The sequence below is a fragment of the Nylanderia fulva genome, unplaced genomic scaffold (genome assembly GCF_048542155.1).
Source record: "Nylanderia fulva isolate GAGA-0341 unplaced genomic scaffold, ASM4854215v1 Scaffold3, whole genome shotgun sequence".
NCBI lineage: Eukaryota > Metazoa > Arthropoda > Insecta > Hymenoptera > Formicidae > Nylanderia > Nylanderia fulva.
The window spans coordinates 1,226,244-1,253,551 of NW_028190368.1; the positions used below are offsets into that span (position 1 = coordinate 1,226,244).

The following is a 27,308-nucleotide window of genomic DNA, read 5'->3' on the forward strand; positions in this document are numbered from 1 at the left end:
TTGAATTCTAAGAGAGAGAAAGAGAGATTGCGTTCTAGGGATTTTAGCTAGTAATAAATCTTCTCCTATGAAACAAACTTTGCTATTGGGCGTCGAACGTCGACGCAATCTGAATCCTCCATAACATCGGAATGTAGGTGTGCGTGCCGTATCACACCGACAAACACTGACGCAGCATGCACGAGCGAGAAGAAGAGAGGAGGTGAGAAGGAGAGAGAGAAAGAGAGAGAGGAGCGAATTGTGTCAAGTTGCCGAGTGTGTGCTGTCACTTGGCGGTGCTTCGTTCCACCCGCTATATATCGGTAGCGTATTTTGTAGAGGCGAAACTCTCTCGGATTTACAAGGAGCTGTGTTTAATTGAAAATAGGAAATGGCGGACACGACTGTAGACGCTACACGCCGCTTAAACGTGAAAAAACAAACCCTGGACGACGCTTACGCGGCGCCAGCGAACTTTCTTGAAATCGACGTGATTAATCCGATTACGCACGGAGTCGGCAAGAAACGATACACGGATTACGAGGTTCGCATGAGGGTGAGTACACGTCCGCATTTCCCATCAAATATCGACGGTAACGAGGCCCGAACACGCGTGTCCGATTACCGGCTATCTTGAAAATTTCTCGTTCTCGCGAGCCCTTCGCTTTGCGAACGACCGCAGATGACTTTGACAGGCGCGTTCGTACGTCAAAGTTCGAACAGCTGTAATTCGATTACGTTTAACGATTAGGTGTACCGTGGGCAGTGCCTGTTATCTTATTGATAAAAGCCGAAATGCTTTTATCGTGGTGCTTTTGGAAGATGATATTCTGCGGTTTATTCTCGAATCATTTTAACTTATCTTCTTGGTTTTCATTTTTCATTTGTAAAACCGTATATAAAATACTTGGCCCAATAGAAAAAAATGTAATGGATATGAACAATCATAAGTAGTTTTATAATAAAATATATATATATATGTGTGTGTGTGTGTGTGAAATAATATTTCAAGCATATAACTAAAAAATGGCTTTTTTTCAGACAAATTTACCTGTCTTTAAAGTGAAAGACTCAACTGTCAGGAGACGATATAGTGATTTTGAATGGCTGAGAAATGAATTAGAAAGAGATAGTAAGGTTAGTCATTAAAATCATGTTGACTTAATATAAATGATGGTAGTATAAAGATAATTATTAAGATCATAACTTTGACATATTACGATTTAGTAAATCATGTTAATTTGTATTGTCAAGTGAGATTCTGCGACAATTCAATCAAGATCATATATGATTATTATGTGATTATTAAATAGATATAGCTTAAAATGTATTGCAATACAATAGCACTACTTGTTATTTACATATTTTTATAAAATTATAGATTGTAGTTCCACCTTTACCAGGAAAAGCATGGAAGCGTCAAATGCCTTTTCGTGGTGATGATGGCATATTTGAAGAAGACTTTATTGAAGATCGAAGAAAAGGCTTAGAAGTTTTTGTTAATAAGTGAGTACATTGCTTCGTACAGACTATGAAATATGACCCAGCCTATATTTTATATACAAATATCCTGATTCACATCTATCCAAAAATATATCTACTGGAAATAGTAGTTCTTTGTTTCAATATTGCATATATATATATATATGATAATTATTTATAATTATGCCTTTAATCATACACATACATGCTATGCTATACTATACCATACCATATATTTTATTTTATTTATTAAATATTTATTTTTGAAACAGTTAATAAAAAAGAATATTAAAATAAAGAAAATAAAATGTTAGCAATAATCTTTTTTTTCTTGAATGATTAGAATGAAGTCGCTAGTGATGAATAAATTTCAACGTGATTTATTAAAATCCGACCTGACTGGCTATTACACAAAATTTTGAACACAACGTTTCGGCCCTAGAATACAAGCCTTTATCAACTGTTGCTTTCAAGATAGCACGTTTTTCGCTTTAACATCTTGAAAGCAACACTTGATAAGGGCCTGTACTCTAGGGCCGAAACATTGTGTTCAACATTTTTTGTAATAGCCAGTCAGCTCGGATTTTAATAAATCACGTTGAAATTTTTTTTCTTACATAAATGAAACAAACTTTTCCAACTAATAATTTACTATGTTATTTTAATTTTATTGTAAAAATAAACTTGTGTTCTTGTTTATTATGAGTACATTTGAGTTTTATAATAATGATTAAAAAACATTTAAATTGCATATTCTAACAAAATCATAATACTCTATGATATCTGTGATATATGTATACTCCAACAATTTACAATGCCATCAGTTCTGTCTACGTAGATATGTAACTGATTGTATTGTATAAACATTTCAGAATAGCCGGACATCCTTTGGCACAGAATGAAAGATGTTTACACATGTTTCTACAGGAACCGGTAATAGACAAGAACTATGTACCTGGGAAAATACGTAATACATAAGTCGCCATAAGAAATTATTGCAAATATCTTTTCCACCAAGCCTTCTACATTCGAAGTTTCCATTGACATCTTTTTTGGAAGTCATTATCATACTTCTATACTTTTGCAAAAGCTAAAGATTTCCAGTGCTGTGCGATATCAGATCAAGTCGCTTATTTGAAAACATCCACTTCTATATATAGTTTAATCTTTGAATATTGCTACTCTATTCTACACGAAAAGTATAGGTAAGCGTCTCTTTATAAGAAAATAAATAATAAATTGGCAAAATCATTCTTGTTATTATAGGTTGATTCTGTCTATTGTTATAATAATACTGTTTATAACAAAGGAGATAAGTAAAATAAAAAAAAAATGTTATTATTCGTAAGAATTATGTTCTATAAAATGTACCCTTTACAGCACTATTGTTTTCACAACATGATAGAACATATCGTTTTTTTTTTTAAATAGTTAAACATTTTATGTGCGTGTGTGTGTGTGTGTGTGTGTGCGCGCGTGCGTGTGATCTAGGATGATGTAAAATGTTTGAGCTAAAATAATATTTTTATATACAAATTATTATATATCGAAAAAAGTGATACTGAAAAGTAAAGCCATTAAAGATAATTTTAAATGAAGAAAAATAAATAATTAAAAACTTTCTTACAAACTTTGAAATTAGAAAATGAAATTAATATCTGCTTTATAAATATAATACTTATTTATAATTAAAAATTATTAATAAGAACTTATTTTGTATTATTATTGTTATTGATAATTTTTTTAATATAATTATCGATATTTTTTAGACTAATATAGCTAACATATAATTATCAAAAAAGCAATTTTTATATATTCTGCAAATTTGTATAAATATAAACATGAAAAATTGTATCATTGTCAGATTAAAAGATCATCCATTTTTAATGCTTTATAAAAAAATATCAGTTTCTACTCTGCAACCGTAGAAACTATTCTCTATTGTAACTATTCTCTATTGTATATAAAAAAATCATCTCACAATCTATAAATTAGATAACAAGATGTATGTTGTAAAACCATATTAGATTTTTAAACCATATTAGATATATAAGTATTATTAGGAATACTTCTTTTTGATTGTAAATTTTTTTAGCCAATTTTGTAGTTTTGCTTAAAAAAATATATTAGAAAAGTCATTATTTATTTTATAATTTTCCATGATATATAATTTATAATTTAAAAAGTTTCAAATTAAAACGTTATAAAAGCACAATTTACTTTAATTGAAAAAATGATTTTATTATATTTATATTTGTTTCGTTAAAGTTTAATTTTTAATAAACCTTTTAATTTCAATTTGACTCTACATTTGTGTAAAAGAAACAATTACTCAAAAAATTCACAATTGAAAAGAAGTGTATGCAGTTATACAAATACTCTGTATTATTTTAATCATTGCAATTTAGTTCATTTGTAATAACTTAATGTTTAAACACAAAAAGATTGATCATTATTAATTTTGTATCTATTTTGAAGAAAATGTCAATTAGGAATTTGACACGTTTTGAATCTCTTTTATAACTTTTTGATTTAATGTGCATAATTATGTATTATTGTTAATTAATATTACATATTATTACAATCATTATCATCTTTGTCATTGTCATTTTTACCACTCTCAGCGTTTCTATTATTTTATCATTATTGTATCTATTATTAAAATCGTAAATATAGTAAAATAATTGCATTTGATTTTCTTATTTTTTCTTATTGTAGCTTTATTATTTAATTGCGTTAGATTCCATTTATTGTTAGTAATATATCTAAAAAAATATTTTATTTGTCAGATAATTACAAATGATTAATTATGATTTAAAAATTAAAGAAAATAGAGCATAACAAAAGCAATTAAATAAACAATTTAGACCAAATAAAAAAAAATAACACTTTTTAAGTAAAAAAGATTAAATAGTGATCTCAATGTGTTACTATACTTTTCAGAATTTTTCTTTGGAATATTATTTTTTCTTCGATGATTTTATTATATGTAAATATTATTATTTTTTGCAAATAGCGCCCCATCAGAAAAATATTTTGAACATATTCCTCAAAACTCCATGATTTTTATTTAAATTTTTTTCTATAAAATTAACACACTCTTGAAGTTTATTTAACATTACTATTTCATAAAATATATATTACAGTTTCTATTATATATATAAATATATATATATATATATATATATATATATATATATATATATACACATGTGTATATATATTTTAATTAAATTTCTAGTTTTAGAATTTACAATTATTTATAAATATTTACTTATAATTTTATCATGTATAAAAAAATTGGATAACATAAAAGGACTTACATCAAAACAAAATTGTATATGTTAGAATATATTTTCATTAACTTGTATTGCATAATAGAATTGATAACGTCATACACTTTCTTTTATAAATATATATCCTGTTTAGTCTTAATAACCTTTTTATTTTTGAAATAACTTTCTATATACTTGCTGACACATTTTTCTTCTGAAATATACAAACAAAAAACATGAGAATTTGTTATTTGTCCTAGTGTACCTTATCTACAATATTTCTATTTTCTTCTTGAAATATTTGAAAAATGTAACATCTTCTAATATATAATAAACATTTTCGAATTAAAAATTAAATGAAATAAAAACTATAACAATATATGTATTGCAACATTTTAAAAATTTATTTCATTTTTGCAATTATCTGAACAAAATTCTGTGTTATGCCAAAGTTACTTTCTTCATTACTCTTACATTCTGTACACATATGTGTAAAGAAATATAATTAATTTACTGAAAATGCTGACTGATTAATTATTGCTTACCTGGAAACGTATTTTCTATAATGAGCATATCTGTGATATATTTTGCAACAGCTTTAAAAAGTTGTCGATCTTTAATTCTTCTCTTTTTGTAAAATGGCATTAAGTATTTAACAATCCAAGGCGCTATTCTTTCTTTGCAAGCTGGTAAATATTCTTCTATACAAATTGGTGAATCTGGCATCATATCTTCTCCTTCACTTTCCCCAAACAACCCTAGGAATTGTTCTTTTATTTCTCCATGTTTACGATAATTTGTTAAAGTTAATTCAGTCATTTTCTCTTTTAATTGTGAAATTTGATGCACTCTTTCAACGAACCAAATAGCATTTAGCCTCTGTTTTTGTTTATTTTCACCAATCTCAGTTCCATTAGTTTCTTTAATGGCTTTTCTATTTTGCATTTCCTTATAACGACTAAAGCTAACTTTTCCTTTGCTTGTTCTTCTTTTTGCTACTTTAGGCTTATTAGGTATATTATCATTTTGTGATATGCCAAAGAAATTTGAATCTGCTTCTAAACATATCTTCTTAATTTCGTTATCAATATGAGCCTTTGTAACGCCAGAATGTTTTTCTATCAATTTTGTGAGATCAGTACTGTCGTCACTCTCGCAAAACATATCCTCCATGTGTTGTAATAATGAATCTTGTGAATTTTCCTCCTCCTCATTTCTATTATTTGCACCATCCATTATTTGGTAATCGCTTTCATCCTTAATTTCCTGACTAGCGTCACTAGATTCTTCTTTTGTAATTTCTTGCAATATTTGTGTATCCATCTCATTATCAACATTTTCATTTATATTTTCACTTACATGAGAATTGCTAGAATTCAATACTGTTTCCAATATCTCCTCACAGTTTGATGTATTACATATATTTTGTGCATTGTCTACTCTGTGCAAATCCGACCATACGCTATCTGTTTGTACCGCAACATCAATTTTATCTTTAGGTGTTTCTAAAAATATTACTAATTTTTTATACACTTTCTTTTTGTCAGTATGCGATTTTATATCTGCAATCTATAAGGATAAATAGATTACAGTGTCAATTGTTGAATTATTAAATATAGTTTATTAATATTTTTTTTTGTTTTACCATTATTGATATTCAACTTTCTTACCATTCTTAACATATTCTGTCTGTACAAAGTAACTTCTAAAGCTAATCGAACTGCATGTAATTCCATGAGATCTGCGTATTTTTTTACTTCAACACTTGGTACATCATCTGTTTGTTTGTAACAAGTTGTGTAATTACTAAGTAAGCATTTGTGGAGATAGGACAAATATACAGCACGAACCTGTACAAACAACACATGATGTAATAATAATTATAATATAAATAATGAGTCAATAATTTACATACACTTGAATATTTTAATAAAATTCTATTTAAAACCGTTTAATTTAATTAAATTATTATCTTTACATTTATGTTATATCAACAAATATTACTTATTTTGTTGTTTCTATCTAAACTTTTTTCCAATTATTTTAAATCTTGAAAAAATTAAAATTCTTTCTAGAATTTTATATATATATATATATATATATATTTTTCAATTAAATTAACTATATCAAAATTTAAAATAAGTGCACAGCAAATATCAAACAATCTTTAAGTCACAACGCAATTTGTTGAAACTCATCTATTTATACCTATTACATCTGCTGTAGAATGTAAGACAAAATACATCTTTGAACGAGAAATCAGAATTTGTCAAAATCTTTTTAAAAATCAAAAAGAGAAATGACTAGTTTACATTAATTATATATTATATATATATATATATATATAAATATATAAACATGCCATTGCAGTGAGATGTAGGAACTCAGGGGTGGATTCGTCGACTAAAACAGAATTGTTCATAGAAGACGATGGTATGGACATGGATAAGAAATCATCCATATCATTCAGGCTACTGTCATCCTCGCTGTCATCGCAGAAACTCTGTCCTCTTTCCAGCGCAAACGGTAGAGAACTGTCAATACGATGTGTTGTCATCATCGTAGCGAATATCTTGTAATCATTATATCACATTAGATCATGAAATACATTATGTTTTTTGTCGCAACAAATCCAATAATAACGTGATCGTTAATTATCGATATTGTTACACATCCTTTATGTCAATCTTTAACAATTACAATCAATTCGATTAATATAAATTGCCGCTTCGGATTGCGGAACCGATATACAACAAATTAGCGTCTTTTACTAGTGTTGCCAACATCGCAAACACACAACATGGAATATCAGTTACTTTTACCCTCACTGATTATCAGTTGTCTGCTTGCGCCGTTTTCTAGAAAAAAAATATTATTTAAAAATTCGACCAATCGGAACGAAAAGACCGGATATTTCCTCGTTTTGATTGGTCAAATTTTTTATCTTTCGGTGCGTTTATAGTGAAATTTGTCCAGTGGCCATTGATTGGCTGCCAGAGAAAGTATTTCCAGAAATCCCTAACACGACAGACAATCAGAAGCGTCGTCCTAATGTGGAGTTCTATCAGTGACAGATACTAGACCTGATTTTTTTTGGCGCCGAGTGACGATCTTTTTTACCCTATAAAGGCGAAGACGTAAGTAGACTCGCGCGTTTGAATTCGCTAATTTTAGCGATTATATTAATTTTTCGAATCGCGGAAAATGTAAAACTTTTCATACCGCAAAGCTTCCGCTGTGCGAATTAATGGTGAAGAATTTTCCGACCGCTGAAGTCATCGAATTCGCGGAAAATTTTCACTTTTCGCAAAGACTTTGAAGTCTTTGCGAAAAGTGAACAATTCCACGCAAACTTGATCTTAACGATCCCTAAATTCTTCACTGGCAGTTATCACGGCGGGAAGTTTATGCGAAGAATCTTGCATTTCTGCGATTCGAAAAATTGCACATTGCTATGGAATTGTCAAATTCATACGCGTGAAACTTATTTTCACGTTCCCGTTATTAAGAAAAAGATAGTGTATTATATATATAGTGGTTCAAAATAGTGCTACGCTGTTCATCTTGAGCTAGAATCCTGATGATAGAAAGCAATAAAACGCACAAAATAGCAGGTATTTATTTTGATTTTATGTTTATTTGGACATGCATACCAGTGCATACATATGCATACATGCATATACATACATATATACATGTGTGACTTAAATATGCATGCATGCGCGTACGCGACACACATAGTTTTTGAACATAAATATAGATAAATATAATCTATATATGATTTTAATATTATATATATATCGATGAATAAAAATGTAATAATAAAATAATAATTAAATAATTGATAGATATACGGACATATGATACTTCTGACAAAATTTACATGACATTTATTGTTTTTTCTTTTTAATATAATACACGTCATAAATAAATAAATAAAAAAAATTAATTTAATTAAATTAATTTAATTAATTAATATATATATTTATTTATTAATAAATAAATAAATAAATATAGCGTACTTTAGTGTATTTTATATATATATATAAAGAATTTTAAACGATGCAACTCAATTTTGTTTTCAAGTTTCAAAATATGATAAGAAGAATAATAATTTTTATTTTTACAAATTTAATTTCCCTACAAATAGTCACGAATATAAAATAATATTTTATACTACATTTTATTTTCTCACGTACATACAATAAAATCATTTTTCGCGAAAACGCTCACATTACATTTGAGATATATTTTTTTTTAGATATTTATGAAAAATCTGTATAAAATACTGTCACAAGCAAACTCATTTGTAGGCCAGCAATATATATATACACACACACATATATATATATATATATATATGCGTGTGATAGCGATATACTTCTCCTTATGAGAAGAGTATATTAAACGTACGTAAGATGGTGCTTTATTGGTACAGTTAATATTTGATGGAGATAAAGCTCCGGCGTGACCGTGATAAAATATGTCGCTCGTAAATGTCATATAATATACTAGAACGAACTGTGTGTTACAAAGATAATGTGCGTATTAAAATTAGTGATTTCTTAACAGAGACCGAGATCGGTATGATTTCGCGAAGGCGCGATACAAAAGTTCGATTTTTCATATCATCATAGTGAAAAAAAATGTGAAGATTTTGCAATAATCGTCGCGTTCTCGATCGTCGCGAAAAGAATTATTTGTGTGCCTAATTTTACTAACAATAAGCCGAGATTATCTCTCGCCAAAATTTCGTGCTTTTGTTATTATAAATTTTCTTTTTTATTATAAATTTTATTTTATTTTTATTATAAATTTTATTTTAGTTTTTATTATAAATTAATGATTAATATGCTTTCAATGTTTGCTCTTTAATGAGCGCATATTTTTTTCTATACGCTCAATTCATCAATTATTTATGCAGCATAGATCACACAATTTTTGCATAAATTAATCTATTGATTGATAATAATATTAATAACAATAAGAATATAAAAAATAGCAAAGAAGAAAATTGAATTTAACGCGAATTATATAATATTTAATTTTACTGTAACTTTTTTACTTTTTCCATCGTGATGTAATGACACACCCAAAGTGCAAATATAGTTTCTCTGTTAAATAAAAGTATGATCTTTTAGAAATGAATTCTCTTTTTATTATTTTTTTTATATATAAAAATAAATATTGAGATAAATTTTTCGAAAAGAGCAGATGCTTTATGGATTGTTTTATTTTATATACAATATATATATAAAATATATTATATATATGTATATATATTCTAACATAAAACATAGCATTAAATATCTTGTAAAATTTCGCTTCAAGATACTATAGCTTGTGTACACAGAGTAATAAAAAGAATTGATAACATCCTATTTTTAAAGACCATATGTGTGCACCTGCAATCTGAAAAGATTCTTTAAATGTTATTATATATTTTCATATTGATATATAATTCTAACAAGAAAGTATTTTTACAATAAACTTCAAAGTAAAAATAAAAAAAATAAATATTGAGAGAGAAAGTACTGATGCTTTGATGCTTGAAATAAAAAAACATGCATATATACATATATATATATATATATAAAAAAGATGAAAGTACAGATGCATCGCGAAAAAGACCAGATCTATTTACAAAATATACATATACTTAACGCATATATATATACACGCGCGAAAGGCAGGGAGACCTGATTGGTTGATTGACAATGAGTGTTGGAGCGCGCGCGAATTGCTCGTCAATCGACGATGTCAATTTTCCGTTTGAAATTTGCAGTTCCTCGCAGTCCGCGCCGCTTCGTGCCGCTCATGGGGGGCAGGTGCCCTTTTTTTTTACCAGTTTTCAACTTATGGTGTGCCCTGATTTATGATTGGAACTGTGCGTTCCTCGTTCTCCACGATAAATCGTCGCGAGTGATAAAGCGGAGAAGAAAAGCAGGGAAAACATTATAAAAGGTAAGGAATTTTGCTTCCAAAGAGATAAAGCGATGTAAATTTGCAAACTTAAATATTTGTTGCAATTTTGTGAACATTTTATGAATATAATGCAGAGAACGCATGCACAGAAAAAAGTAAGAAAACGGAAAATCGCTTTCGTATTATACAAGCGCTCTTTATTTTTTATTTCTTCAATTCTTTCAAAGAATATAAGAATTATTAAATAATATATTTATTTCTGATCACTTTTCTTGAGAAACTTTTTAATCTATTTAATTAATAAGATTAGATGTACTTAATCAATAATATTTTGCAAGAGAATTATTTTTATTTTATTGCAACTGTATTTAAAATTTTTTGTTTACCACTCATTATAATAGATTAAAATTTATATACATCGCAACATATATATTATACGTTTATTGAAATTTATAATAGTTTAAGGAAACCTTCATTTTCTTTTTTGAAATATATATCTTAAATTATACAAATGTATATACAAGATATATAAACAATTTAAGAATATATATTCTGTTTGCTCGTTATTGAGCTTTATCAAGCTTGCAAAGGTTATCGAACGTATATATAAAAGGTTATCCAGATGAAATAAGTATTTTATCTCCTTATTTAGATAGAGATTAAATAAGTTCACATAATCCGCTAACCAGATATAGAATTTTAGCGCCATTCATTTATTTTATTTAATACCGTATTCTCGCGTTTAATCTCAACAATTTCCGAGATAACTAAACTTTCTTGACATAATAATAGCTTCTTGTAAACTGTTGATCCAGCAGGTGTACTGCAAGGTCATCTTGTTGCTCAACATAGTTCATATTATCAAATATTTATGGTTTCAATCAAGTATTATATGTAAAGAAAGTAAAGAAATATTAAATTAATAATTGAATCAAAAAGGTTTTTTTCGGCATAAAGAACAAATTAAATTTAATATTTTATATTAATTGAATGCAAAAAGAGGGAGTTTTTATGTAGAATTCTACTCGAGCGAAACTATTCAAGGCTATAATAAATTAACATTGGAATATAAATTAAAAGAAACATTTCAAACTTTTATTTTATATCGTTTTCAATCTGATTTAAATGAAACGAATAAATACGTAAAATTTAATACTACTAAAATAATTAGAAACAGTAAAGTCACATAAAATGAAGATGACTCGTGTGCCATCATATTGAAAAAATAAATAATAATAATGATAAAAAATGTTCAGGGGCAGTAGACAAAATATATGAACTTAATACAAATATATGTGTATGTTGTGTGTGTGTGTGTGTGTAAAAAAATAATAATACTAAATCCAGGTGGGAAGGTAGAATATACGAACCTAATACCAATATATATGTAAATATGAGGTTTAATATTGCACAAGACAGTCTGATGGCATTGGAACTAAAGATAAAAGATAATTGTTTTTATCCGGGAGGTCATTGGCGGGATAACTTTCTGATATTCTCTCTCCGACTTTGATATTTTCTTTCAAGTTTTCCACTTACATACATTTTCGTTGATCTCGCGGATTGAGAGAATAAAAAAGTTCATTATGTTGTCAGCTCGAAAAAGATCATTAAAAAACGCGGAAGTATATGCATTGATTTACTCGTCACTTTATTCATTCAACGCATCTTTGTTCATACATATACATACATACATACATATGTATATGTATTTACATATATATATATATATATATATATATATATATATATGTATACAACACTGCATAAAACAAATTCAATCCGTCGTTTTCTTCCATTATTGGAACTTTCATTGGACAAGCTACGATGGAAAATTGACACGAAATGAAAACGTATCGCGAATACTAAACGCAAATGGTCGATAAGAGAAACTTCCTACGTTTTTTATATTTACGCTTTCATTTAAAATTAAATCATTTTTACAAAGAAAGAATAAATACGTGAATAAATGCAACAATTTTTTTTCATGAATCAGAAATAACATATTCTTATTTGACTTTTAAATAAAGATCTATAGTCTAGCTTTTACGTTCGTAACAGATGAATGGATTTTTACAAAATGCAGAGTATTTTAATTAAGATTCTCAGTCTTGTTTTATGTGGCTTTTCTTCACTGAAGTCTTATTTCTTTTTAGCATTCTCTTAAAAAAGATTATAAATGATATATTTTATTTTAATTATGCTTTAAATTACGCTTTATTTCCATAAACTTGACATTAACGCAAAAAAAACGAATTATTGATATGTAAACAGGATAATTTAAAATCACGCGATTATATTTGTAAAGGGTATTAAATAAAAGAAGAAAACGTTTCCAAATATAGCTAAGCCTTCACTGTCCTCAATTTTTCCTAATTAAAAGAAGGAATTATGTTTCAGTAGGCGTGTGAAAAGATTATCGATCGCTCTTTTTACGAGCTTTTTTAAGAGTCTACTGCTTTCTCATTCATCTCCCTTATCTTTCAAATGTCAGGGCCGTTTTTAAAGAAAAAACTCGGAAAAATTATATCACGCGAACTATTATTTTTCTGCAAAAAGTACAGGTCGTGTTTCATCGATGAATAACTGATCCCTAATAAATATCACCTAATTGATCGTATCATATAAGGTAAATATACGATGTGTCTCAAAATTTAATGAACGAAACTGTGCTAATAGATGTTCTATAAAAATGAATAAAATATTCACGTATATGAAAAATATGGGTTTAAAAATATGTTTTTTATAACTAATGTTTGATTATAACTAAAGAAAGGGAAAATTTAAATTTTTAAATATTAAGATTTCTCTCTCTCTCTCTCATTCTTTCATATTTATATTAAAACTCTTTTATTCTGTTTTATATTACGTATATAAATATGAATATTTTGAAATTAAAATACAATTCTTAATTATGCATTAATTATGGAATAATATAATCTATAATCTTACATCTTTAATTAATTTAATTTAATGTAGTTGCAATGCAATGAGCTAACAGGAACTTTAATAATGTTTAATATACATGTATAAATATATCACAACAGCAACTTATTTAAAGTAATTCGATTAAAATAGTATTTCTCGCTATTGTGCGTTCAGTTCGTAATAAATTAATTCGTAATTTTATTCGCGTGCACGTATGTCTTTCTACACGTGGCATTTGCGAAATGAATATTTCGAAATAATGCCGGGGGCTCGATCGAGTCACCGCGGACAGATATCGACGGTGAACCCAACAAAGGGTTGACGGTTCTATCCGGCAGAATTCTCGAGCGAACAACTGACGAAAATAAATAACGAACGAATATGTACCTATACCTACGCAATATCGATTCAACATTTCTGCAATTTTGAATGAACGCCAAGCATTGTGTTATCAATTTTTCCGTTCCTTTTTTTATAAGACATTTTTCTTGCAAATAGAGGTACACTTTTTTCAAGACAAATATTATATAGGAATCAAGGAAAGATTATAGAATTTTTCAATTCATATCTTTTAGAAAAACTGTCACGGTTATATTTTACAATAAAGCTTATGCTGTTATAAAAATATATTCGTCAGTAACAAGCAAGAAACGTTTGATCAACAATTTAAAATGTTATTGTCATGTACGTTTTCTGAACATTTTAACATTTTATTGTGTCATAAATATTTTTGAAAAATTTTATGTGAGATAATAAATACAATAATTTTAAATATTATAAATATCTTTTAGATAGAAATATTATATACTCCAATATTTTTAAATTGTGTTTAAAACATTACTTTATAATTTGTTCACAATTATATTATAAATAATTTTAAAAATAATGTTATATTTTTGAAAATTTTATTGTTATTAATGTCTATTATTATTTATAAAATGTCCAACTCATGAATTAATTTAATTTCTATACATGTTTATAAATGAACTTTTCTCTAAAGTTGCACATGCATTTTAAATTGGAAATATGATACGTTTCAAAATAACAATAATTTTTATTTAAATATTGCATTAATTTAAATATACAGAATCTATCATATACAGTTTGTATTTTAAATAATTATACTAATAGGTATATATAATATATATTTAATCAAATATATGTTATATTATAATTTATTTAATTAATTAATACAATATATTGATTAACGTATTAAATAACTCGATAATACTAAATTATTTAATATTAATAAGTTATTTACTTATTTGATATTAACTAATTATTTATTTTTTAATATTTATAACTCATATATATATATTATGTAAATATTATAATAATTTATTTAATTTATTAAGCTATTGAAAGAACAATTATAAGATTATGTTTGCAAATATGTGATTAGCGCAGCAAATCATATATTCATCATTATTAAATATTAGCGAATAAAAGAGAAAATCAATAAATATGCTCGTATCCTTAATTATGTATGCAGATTCTATATTTAGCAATTACATTTAATAATAGACAGATAATAAGATTTTACGATTCTGATTAAATGTTCTTTATAAATTATACATATTATATAAAATAATTACTTTTTACTTGCAAATATATATCGATCGACACTCTCTTTCTTTTTTCTATCGAGCTTTAATGTTTGCACGGACATCTTCAATAATAGAATAATTAATATTGACATTCTCTCTCTTTTTCTTTTCCACCTCTCTCTTTCTCTCTTCCAAAAATTTTAATATTTATAATATAACAAACGGAAAATGAGTTATTATTTAAATAAATTAATAATTAAGCTTAGTATTCAAATAAGATAAATATAGCAAAATCCAACACTTTAATCGCAAACAAAAAATTGAGACAAATTTCTAAAAGAGAACTTGCAAAAATATTTGGAAGAAAGAATGACGTTTTGGATAGCAGAACGTTTGGTCATCGTAAACCTAGTCTACCCATTTATCTCGACAGTCGACTAGTGGCTTGCTGGCTCTGCGCCTTTAATCTGCGTTACGTTTCGGTCAGGGATTACCTCGGTTTGAGATCATTCGTATCCGTACGAAAATCGCGCCGTGAATAAATCGTCCTTGTCAACAAGGTAGGAGATAGAATTATCGGTTTCACTAAGTAAAATTAATAAAAGATTTTTTCCTTAAATAATAATTAATTATTCGGTAAGTGTTTTTTTTTTATTTTAAATTTGTTAACCAGAAACAATATATATATTGTGTTTATAAATGTGTGGATATATATACCTATAATATATTTATTTAGTCATTTATGTGTAAAATCAAGCCCTTTTTCGTAAAGTGTATACGTTTTTCGAAGCATAATAGATTTAGAATCCTGAAAATGTAGATCTGTTATCGGATAAAGACGGTATTTCTCTCCATCGAGAGATAAAAGCTGAAGCGCACACAGTTTCCTTTAAGGTTTCCATTCAGTCGCCTTCAACTTCAACATCGCGTATGTGCGGAACTAGGTTAATTCAAAACCGACGATAGGAAAAACTCTTGTCAACATAGAATTCTCGAAAGAAAGAGGAAAAGCTATGTGAATTAGTGTTGAACAAAATATATTTGTGAATGATTTTAAATATCCGATTAAAAGTGTCTAACAGGCTAAGAGTTGTGAATTTGTTCAAATATAGTTTTATGTGTTACGTAACACTTGAAGAAGATTTTTCGCAGTTTTTGTTCAGTTATTTTCCCACGGTGGAATTAGTTTCGATGTTTACTCAAGTCTTTCTCAGCCAAAAACAACAGTCTAACTCAGTTGAGACACGGTTCTGAACAAAGGACTAGAACACGGTTTCGTCCTTTGAGAATAATCGACTAAAATTACGACAGATGTATTTTAAATAATTATACCTGCAAATGCTTGTACTGGTTTATGGATATTTTCTTATTTGACTTTAATTTTTTTCAAGAAAAAACTCTCTACAAACCATCTATATAAGAAAAGCAAAAATTTAATTTCTATCTCTCTTATCTTCACTTTCAAATATATATCTACAAATGTAATTTACATTTGATTTCAAATAGACAAATGCCTAAATATTTTTCAACACAGTAATTAAAAATTAAAATTATATTTGTTTTTAGTAAAGATTTATCTAAATATTTATACGAAAAATTATCTAGATGAAATCATAAACTTAAAAAAATTTTTAGGAATTATAGTACCTACTTTTATATAATGAAAATATATGTTAAGTATATTTTACATGAAAATTTGTTTTAAAATAAATGTATACATTTAATTAGGAATGCACTAAGTATGTGTGTTTTATTGTTGTATACACATTTTAAATAAACCTACAAATAAAATAAAGGATAAAGTGAGGCATTTTTTAAATGTAATTAGGTAGAAGTGAGAAAAATAGAAACTAAAATATAAAGAAACTAAAATATAAAATAATTAAAATACTTGGTTGCAATTTTAGAATCTCAGTTTTAAGACACATTCTATTAAACAATCTTTCTAATTTTTCGCATTTAGGATATTTCAAAATATTGTACTAGCTCAATATTTTCAGCTCAATCTGTCATGCTGTCTAGCGCGGCAATATATAGCTATCGATTAACGAAATAGAAGTAATTTTCAACATTTTTCTAGCCAAATATTTTACACAAACTCGAACTGTGAAAAAAGTGTACATTTTTCATTTTTTAAGATTTTTTTATTTATTTGTACGCCTATTGATTTGTTTCGCTTTGTTGCAGAATATTCGTCAAATCTTTACATATACAGTGATATATGAGGGACATATTTCATTTTCATTGACATTTTCTGAAATAGAAAATTTTAATATAGATAAATGAAGCAATTATATATATTTTTAATTCTAAAACATTTCTATTTGAAAGAGAAATAGTGGGAGGAAAGTTTTAAAGTTTTAAAAAGATATACATTTTACTTTAAAATAGAGTGAAATAAAAAACCGTATATAGATAATATATGTAATAAAAAATTGGACGAAAGTTTGACAGATATAAACACTGTTTAAAAATAGAATTTTAGCTCATTTTATTCATAAGAATAGTATGCGTAGGGCATAAACAAAGAATGCAGAATATTTCAATAATCACAAACGTAGCAACACCGAAAGAAACAAGATAAACAAAAGTTTTTCATAAAAGTGATATTAAAAAATGTTTTATAATGAAATCGCTCGTTTAAGCTTTCTTGAATTTTAAATTATAATTTTTTATTTGTCCAGCACACACGTGCGTTATTTTCACTTGTGCATCAATCGCGGTGATGCAAACAGGTTTTATAAGGTTACTGAAAAAATCTAGAATTTTGAATAGCAATTTTGCATATCCCGCAAGCCATCCTTATATTTTATATCTCTCTTTCTGACGTATTCATCTGACGTATTCATCTGACGTATTCTCATGAATTCTTCCGCTTCATATTCTCCACCATGTTATGGCTAGAAGATTCTCATATTTGTCGGCGGATGTAAAGATTTAATCCGTTATGGTCGTCTAGTTTCCGTTTTATGTGCAGCGAGCTAAAATCAGGCTATAGTGCAGCGAGTTAATTTAACTCGACTGTTACGTAAGCAAGGTAGGCTGTAAATAGAACAATGTATAGGGATATACCCGATATATCGTTTACTACAGTTTGTCAAACTTAGTTAGAATCAGGATCAACGCTATTCTACCGGTTAACTTTGGTTAAAATTTTACAACTAAAAATTAATAAGAAAAGAAAACAGGCCAACTAAACCAGCAAGAAAATTATAGATGTTGAATAATTTTTATTTTAATATATTATATAATTGAAATGTAAACACGTCGACTGTACTCAGTCTTCTTCAATACAATAACATAATACAAAATGTGAAACCATATGCATTGTATTATTATTATTATGTTATTATATTGAAGAAGACTGATTGTGTGTGAGTACAGTAGAAACGTTTAAATTTCATTTTATAATATATTAAAATAAAAATTATTCAACCTCTATAATTTTCTTGCTCGTTTAGTTGGTCTATTTTTTCTTACTAATTTTTTAATTTAAACGAGCTTAATAATTATTAAAATTTTTACAACTGAACTTTTTATTTATAAAATTTTTGTTAAGTTTTTATAACTAAACCTTTTATTTTTTTTCATCGTTCAAAGACATTTCAATATTTGATAAGTTTGATATCCCGCGTGATATAAAATGATCACTTGTTAAAAAAATTGAAATTATCTTTGTATTAAAACTTCATTGACTGTCATATTTTGCATTTTTTTTTAATTCATCGAGACTTAATTTTTTTTCAATCTGTGCTTTGAACAAAGTTATACTGCGATTGAATAACGCAGTAATAATTTTGAACAATAAATCTTGATTTAAAAAATGATCGATCTCTATTTTACAAATAAGTAAATGAAAAAGAACCATTAGCCAAAAGTGCTTTTATTCTCCACCACTGGACCTTGTACTTAATATATTCAATTTAATTAAAATTTGTTAGAGTTCCATATCTATTATTTTTATTTTATATCGAATCGGTCTCACACAGCTGCTCGAGTGATCAACGTGAATGGAGTGATCGATACGTATAAAAGAGAACTCTGTTAATCCACAGATATTACTCTCGATAAAGAAGAAATTAATCTTCTGCAGCTGTGACGAAAACGTCATATGCGCGAATATCGACAGAATGTATATTTTCAAAATAGTACTGCTAATTGAAGTTTTAAATAATAATTTCAACCAATAACACATCTATTTTCAGCTTCACATTTTTTATTCTTTTGATGTAGCGTCTCACAATTTTTCAAATCTGTTCGCGTTTCTCTCTTTTTCGCTTTTTTTCACATTCAATATTTTGGATTTTATTTCATTATTCACGAGCAGTGTTTGCTGTTATCTAAATAAAATTATATAGCTATGATCATCTAGATGAAACTTTGGCATTATCTTATCTTTATGTAGATAACAAAAATATGTATTATCTATATCTGCATCTTAGATGAAAAAAATATTATCTTTACTAAATTATCTAGAATAATTTTCAAATAATTTTGATTTAGAATCATAGCACATAAAAATACTTAAATAGTAGAACTTAAGCAGTGAGCGATAAAAATTTATAAATAAAAATATGAATACATATTTTATAATTTACATTTTTTTATAACTGTGTTTATATAAGCAGTCTTAAAAATGATTATCTAGAAAATTATCTAGATAAATCGCCATATAATTTTCTCTTTTATCTAGATATCTTTAAAACAAAATCATCTTTATCTTATCATATTATGATCTTTCTTTATCAATTTACATATTTTTCTCATCTTTTGATCTAGCCTAGCTAATTTTAATTTAATTTAATTTAATGTTTTTCATATTTTACTTTAAAATCTTATATTTAATTTATAATTAAAATTTTATATTTTATTTTTTTATATTTTTTTATTTTATTTCAAAATCATCTAAGCACAACATTGTTCATGAGATACGATCGGAGGTAAAGTCATGATTCTGCGCGAGAAAATAAGTCGAGAATGAAAAATAAAAATGTCTTATACGAGAATTTTATCCGATCGGTGTTTGCGTGTATGGGGGATCTCTTCAGTTGCTATTCTCGCTCTCGGGACGGGGATGAGGAAAAGGGATGACGGCGTTTTTACGACAACCCCGTTGAGATGATCATACCGCGATACAATGTCCGGAGCGGCGAGAAACCGCGAACGCGCGGCAGCGCATGCTCGTCTTCTGTTAAGTTCTGTATTCGCGTCCGCTAGTAACAGCTCAGCCGTCATCATCGGTGCTCTAGGTACAAGCACCTAGAGGAAATCCATATCGGAATCACGAAGTCGCTCCCGAACGCAGTATTGGCAGAATTAAGGTACCATTTCATGTGCAGCAGCATGCTGCCGCAGCAATTTCTTACTATTGGTGAAGTTCAATTGAACGAACAGCAAAGACAGCAAAGCAGAAGAACACGTAACTAGTTGATTTTAATTATTATTATTATTGTATTAGTTAAATGATGGATTTTTTATAAATAAAATTAATTATTTTGAGAATATAAAAGCAAAAATAGTAATTTTAACTCTTGAAATAATAAGAGAACAAAGAAATATGCTCTAATAAATTTTGATCACGTGACTGGTTTGCTGCTGCAGCATGCTGCGTATGAAAAGGCACCTTTAGATTTACAATTAGGATCGGTCAATGCTATTAATAAGGGAAGGTATCTCAACTCAAAAATTCAAAAAATTCTGAAACTTTGTGTACAATAATTTGAATATGTAATTTACCCGTAACACAAAACTTTTGTTCGTGCTGAATTATGGTTTGAAAGGGTGAAACCATCCCTCATAAGTAGAATAGCTTATTTTTGCTTTTCTCGATATATTTCGAAAATTAATCAAGATATTAAAAAAGGTCTTGTGGTAAAAAGACCTTTATTTAAAATAATTTTTGGAGATTAATAATTTTAAAAAATTTTTTCAAAATTTTATTAACGTGATTAAATAGAGGTGTTTTACTATAAAACTTTTGTCTAAAACATTTTTTGATATCTTGAATAATTTTCGAGATACATATATCGAGAAAAGCAATAAGTCATTCTATTTATATATATGAAGGTTGATTTCATTTCCTTAGATCTTAATTAAGCACAAAGAAAAATGTTTTGTATTACAGATAAACTACTTTACTTGTACACAAAGTTTCAGAATTTTTCGAATTTGGAGGTTGCTTAATTTCCCTTGTAAAAGAATCTGTACTTGTGGACGCCTCCTCTTTAATTGTTTTAGATTTATATACATATATTATAATATATATTTATATCAAGATTTATATTCATTATAATACTGAAAAAAAATTTATTAAATTAGAATAAATATTTATTTCAATACTGCCTAAAAAATCATTTATTTAAACTAATAATATTGGCTTGATATGAAAAATATTTATTTGTTTGAATTTATTAATTTAATAATTTTTTTCAATTCTTATATTAATATAAGTATATTTATTATTAGCAATAAACGTGGTGATTTAAATGATAATTCCTATACAGTCCTTTTGCGGACGAAATTCGCCCCCTCCTAAAATATGGAAGTGTCCTAAGAAACGTTCTATTATATATATATATATATATATATATATATATATATATATATATATGTATATATAATATATATATATATATAAAAAATGATGATTGTATCAACTGGTCTGACAATACTGCGCGGACGCGGCCGCAAAGTCGACTTCACCGTCGGCGTCGTCGCGCAGAGCCGTGGAGGTGGTGATCCGGTAATGGTCCTCGTCCTGGAGCACGTGCCGCGGCAGTCGCGTGTCATCGGCTGACCGGTAGACAGTACGAGATTATAGCGGCGTTATTTTTCGCAATTAAAAAAAAAAATGAAAAAAACGGGCTAACAAACGCACGATAATACAGAATATAATATACATAAAAAACAAGATTTTTTTCGCGAAAACGCGCGATGATAAACTTTCTGTTTTTCTAACTCGCAGTCGTGTGTATTCTTGTTTAATCGGATGATGTATTAATCGGACGAAAAAAAAAAAAAAAAAAAAAAAACTTGTCGCACAAAGAATTCATTCTTCACGGGATCATCGTTGAGAGTCGGCGAAGGACCGATATCGGAAACGATTATATTTACGAATGTGATCGCCAAGGTTTACGGTGTAAAATATAGTGCACCGTTTTAACCGCGACGTTTTACGATAGTGCGCGATTGTATCGTGGTGCAGCTACATTTCACGATTATCGCGCTGAACGAAACCGCTCTCCGGAAGGATTAAGGTGGTTACCTGCACTAGACGGTAGGATATCGGGAAACATTTCAATGGGGCATCTCAATGATAGGTATTAGGTGACTGCAAGACTATATATGTATATATATGTAGAACCGTACGCAGTTCTTTGTTTTTGTAAAATCATTTTTTTCTATCAAATACGCCCACAGTTGAAACTATATTTTCGAGAGGATTTATATATAAAGGTTAAAATTTCTTTTTGTATACATTTGTAGTTTTGGATGAAATATTTTTTGTAAAATATTTCATCCAAAAATACTTTTTATAAAAATACAAAAAATATTTTCTCAAAATATTGTTTATAAAAAGTTGTTTCGTTCGTTTCGAAAATATAAACATATGAATAAAGATAAAATTGCACTCACATAATACCTACCATTGATGTCGATTGGTTTTCTCAAGGCAACATCTCCGTAAGATATAGTTCGCGTGAAACTGTTACATTGCATTACTTGTATTTGTTGTTAGATTGTAATCCAACTGTTGCAGTAACTGTATTTCGTACATTGTTCATAGCTGGAGGATTATATAGTTATTTGTGCTCCTCGAAATGCGTTCAATCTAGTAATTCATCACGAAACTCTCCAAATCTTCACAAAGATAAATAAAGATAATATAGTTACGAAGAAATAATATTTCCTTTGTAACGTTTACAGAATTTTTAATACAATAAAAGTCAGCTTGAACGGTAGAAAAAAATTTCGAGGATAAAATATTTATTATTAGAGAAGCGGGATTTAATCTCTGAAAATGTGAAGAATTAACGCGGCTCTGAAGTATGATTTCGTTCGTAAATATAGGATTTTTAGTATCATCAAATCGCGATTATATTATAATGCGATTACTGCGAATACGCAGTTGATATAAATAAATTTTTCGCAAACCTATACAGAGTTCCTGAAAACAAAATTAAATTCAACGCACGATGATTTGCGAATGTTAAATCCTCCGCATACTTTTTCATATATTGATGCAAGGAGATTTTATCTCAATTTTATTCAAGATTAATATGTGTAGTCGGATATACGCATTATTGTATGTAATTATACGTTTATTATACTTGACATTAGACATTTAAGCGAAATTTAATTTATTCGGGTTACCTCTTACACAATGGATTAACATGTACGTGCGCGCGAATAAAATTTATTGATTAATCAAAAGCCCTCCATCAATTGGTCAATTATTATTTTTTTTTTTTTTCAAACCGTCATAATCCCTTTCTTCCGCTCCGTCTCGGGGGATATAAATTCGCTCGTGTGCACTTTTATAGACCCTCGAAGGCACCGTCGAAAGGGTTAAATTGCCGATAAATCCCTCCCTGACTGCGCCGCGCAGTAATCGCTTTTAAATTAGCGTTCCGGAACTCATTCCCGGAGTACGAAGTAACGCGTCTCTTGCGAAGATTACGGAAGCTGAGAGGCTGGTTATAGCTCGTCTCGAGGATTAGGAAAGAATGTGTGTCCCGGTCGTGTGGATAAAACTATAAGATGTTTCTCTTTCGCGTATATAAGGGAGTTACAGTTTCTAATTCAACTTATTAAGCCGCGCGAGAAACTTATTTACTACAGAGACAAGTTTACTCGCTCGAAGACTCAATTAAAATGAGTTGTTTCTCTCTGTTTAATTTTGGTAAAACAGATTATCTCTATAATTTTAAGAAGATATTAATTGTGGGGTTAAGAAGAGAGAGACAGAGAGTAGTAAAACTGAGAAATTGATAAGTTGGTTTACAAGAAAATAAAATTATCCCGTGAAAACATTTTTTATATGTAATAATATAAAATTAAATATAGAAATATATAAAATTATACATATAATCGCAAAATTATATATGAAATATGTCCAAACATAATTAGATAAAAGTGCTTTTTATATATAATTATATAAATTTATATATATATATATATTTATATAATTATGTATAAAAATAGACATATTTCATATATGATTATATAAAAAATTTTTTCCCGAGATAACATGATGATTTAATAAATTTTATAACGTCAAGATGTTTTATTCTTCTTGCATGTATGTTTTAATATTTTTTATGGATTAATATATGACACTTAAGCCGCGCAAAACTTATTTACAGAAACAAGTTTATTTGCTCGAAAACTCAATTAAAACAAGTTATTTCTCTCTGTTTAATTTTGGTGAAACAGATTATCCCTATATAATTTTAAGATGTCAATCGTTAGATTAAGAAGAAAGAGACAGAGAATAGTGAAAACTGAGAAATTGATAAGTTAGTTTACAGGAAAATAAAATTATAACATGATTAAATTTTATGACGTCAAGGTGTTTTATTATTCTTCTTGCATGTGTGTTTTAATATCTTTTATGAATTCATATATCTTTTATAGTTTTATTAATAAATTTTACGTTTTTATAAAAATTATGAAGTTATAGCATCATGATTTAATCAATTTTATAACAGTTTTTACTTCTTTTGTGTGTGTTCACCTTTTTTATAAAAGTAGTCTTTCTATGAAAATAAAAACATAAACAAAAAGTGAAAAAAATTCGTATTTATTTACTGTTACTGTTAAACTGATATACATGTCTGTTTGAAAACAATCAATACCTATATCTATTTCAAAACAAAAAAAAAGTTGTCACAAAATTTATATTGCAATAGAAAATCTGAGTTTTTATGCAAATTGTGCATATTTTTTTAAAATAAAGTGTCTAAAAAATATAAAATAAAAAAAAAAAAACAAATACATTGAGAAAAAAAATTTGTTAACTTGACGAAATCGTTCAACTATAATTACTATTTTGTTAATTAAACATATAAAAATATTTAAATTAAACACAACATTCATTTTAACATAACGTGTCTTGACTTAAATACTTATATATGTTCAATTAACAAAATAGTAATTAGTTGAACGATTTGGTCAAGTTACTGACTTAACTTTTCTTCTCAGTGTATAAAATATCTGTTTTATTTGAAATTTTTTAAACTGACTCTCTCGCCCTCTCTTTTTCTCTTCCCCCTCTTTCATTATTCATATTTACGTATTTAATTTATTTCAAAATCGCGCGTCTTTGTGATATCTTAAATTCTTGAAGCTCCTTTACAAAAGAAATTTCACATTATCTTTGTGAAATATAAATTACGATCTTATTTAAAGAATATTATTCTTTAAATTAGATTGTGAACAAATGATATTTTTAGATGCTGTTTTCTGCCGAGAAATCTTTTGTAACTCTTTTGCCACGAGTTTCATGAAAACAAATAAGTTTCTCCGATAAGAAGATCTTATCATCGCCTTTATAAATTTGTCATGACAGGTAACTGATATTTTGCGAAAAAATTTTTTTGCATTTATAGGCGGTTTTTGTCAATTCTATCCAAAGCAAAAATTGGATGTTGGATGTTTTTTTATTGAATACTGAAATAACTTTGTTTACTAAAATTTAATTGGACGTTATATCTTTTTTCGCGAATTTTCAAAGGCCCATTTAATTGAAATCCCGGACAGGCATTATTATTCTATTGTACACTCGTTTAAGGATATCAAGTTAGTTTTATCGAAAAAGACACATGCACCAGTTAAAGGTGAATAATATGCTCGTGCGGTTTCCCGAAGGGAGAAGGTCAAACGACGAACAAAAATCGACAAAAAAAAAAAGAGAGAAAAAGTGAGTCTGCGAACGAGTTCAATACTGATTCGGTAAACGAAATTTTCTCGAGGCCTCGCCGAGAGAGAATCGAGCTTTCCGTGAATTAAACGTGAGCGTTTGCGAACTTTTTGCGACATCGTTCTGCTGCTGATTCTGTCAGTCAATATAGTAAAAAATTCTAGTTATATGCATTCTGTGTGCATATGTGTACAGGATGTCTCAGAATAATCGACAATCTGCTAATCTCAGCCCTTTAAAATCATTTAGAGATAATTTTTTGTTAACGAAAGTATCAAAGGATTAATTTTCAAGTTAAAAGTTATTATAAAAAAGAAAAGCTTTTGCATATTAAATTTTGTAGAGTTAAAGAAGTAACAAAATTGCTTTTTCAATTAACTTCAAGTAGAATTTAGTTTAATAGAGTTTTAATTTAAGAAAGAATTAGAATTTTAATTACAAAGATGAGGTGGTAAATATTGAAATAATTCCCAGAATCTGTCATTAGCAGGTGATGATTGCAACACCCTATATACATACACATACACACACATACATACACATTGTTGGAAAAATTATATTACAAATTATAAATTATATTACATTAAACGTCCCAGGCAGCAAGTATCATTTCGATGTCATTAGAAGTCAAAGTGACGTCATTTTGACGTAACGATTATTTTTTTTAGATAGATTATTGGATCTTTAAGGAATATAAGTGATCGAATGTTTAGATATGAATTTGAAAGCCTAGTAAACGAACAATTCTCGTTTACTAGGCTTCCAAATTGATATCTAAACATTCACTTATATTTCTTTATCTAATGCCAAATCCGTCCTGGTCTTATTTTGTATGTACAAACTGCCAATATTGTGTATACGTGCGTATATGTGGAAATGTATGGTGCCAACCTATCGGAGTTCGGGATGGTGTTTAGGATCCCCTTAATGACGTCAGTTTGCCACTCGGGATGTTTATTACTCAGGCGTGGTAATAAATAATCATAAAAATTTAATATTTAACTTAATATTTATGGGACATTTGAGCATTCCATAGATACTACCTTTACCCTATATCTCTAAAATCACTATTCTCGAGTATCGTAAGAGAGGTACCTTCCGGATAATGGGAGAATGCGTTGCCGCAGCCTCCTCATCACATGGCGAGTTACGTCTGTAGGAGTGACTATTGCTATTGATGGTCGATATTATTGATTTCGAGCATCTAGAGAGGTTCGTCTAGCAATTCCGAAGTGGGATCTTCGTGGACTA

General features: G+C 28.0%; 3 protein-coding genes across 7 annotated transcripts in view; 2 read left to right on the plus strand and 1 right to left on the minus strand.

Annotated features, from left to right (window-relative positions):
• Positions 1-208: 208 nt before the first annotated feature.
• On the plus strand, positions 209-2,812 carry Snx3 (sorting nexin 3). Its single transcript, XM_029310159.2, has 4 exons — positions 209-535; positions 1,021-1,116; positions 1,361-1,485; positions 2,334-2,812. Exons 1-4 carry the CDS (start codon positions 371-373, stop codon positions 2,437-2,439), a joined length of 492 nt encoding a protein of 163 aa, XP_029165992.1. The 5' UTR covers positions 209-370; the 3' UTR covers positions 2,440-2,812.
• Positions 2,813-4,796: 1,984 nt separating this feature from the next.
• Positions 4,797-7,514, minus strand: LOC114943731 (uncharacterized). Of its 2 annotated transcripts, XM_029319531.2 has the most exons (5): positions 7,437-7,504; positions 7,099-7,308; positions 6,407-6,586; positions 5,282-6,305; positions 4,797-4,950 (listed from the first exon to the last, which is right to left on the minus strand). In XM_029319531.2, the coding sequence occupies exons 2-5, from the start codon at positions 7,294-7,296 to the stop codon at positions 4,868-4,870; spliced, it is 1,485 nt and encodes a 494-aa protein (XP_029175364.1). In that variant the 5' UTR covers positions 7,297-7,308; positions 7,437-7,504; the 3' UTR covers positions 4,797-4,867. The 2 variants fall into 2 exon arrangements, with proteins under 2 accessions (XP_029175364.1, XP_029175285.1); XM_029319452.2 differs by having other exon boundaries at positions 7,099-7,514.
• A 1,696-nt stretch (positions 7,515-9,210) lies between these two features.
• Dh44-R1 (Diuretic hormone 44 receptor 1) overlaps positions 9,211-27,308 on the plus strand; it is a 79,437-nt gene continuing 61,339 nt past the window's right edge. Inside the window, exons 1-2 of one of the 4 annotated variants that reach the window (XM_029319691.2) lie at positions 9,211-9,277; positions 10,522-10,700. The gene's annotated coding sequence lies outside the window, so the exon portion shown is untranslated. Of the gene's footprint in view, positions 9,278-9,311; positions 9,385-9,786; positions 9,864-10,521; positions 10,701-21,874; positions 22,413-27,308 lie in introns of those variants that run through there. The other 3 variants (XM_029319750.2, XM_029319626.2, XM_029319830.2) reach the window with 3 other exon arrangements.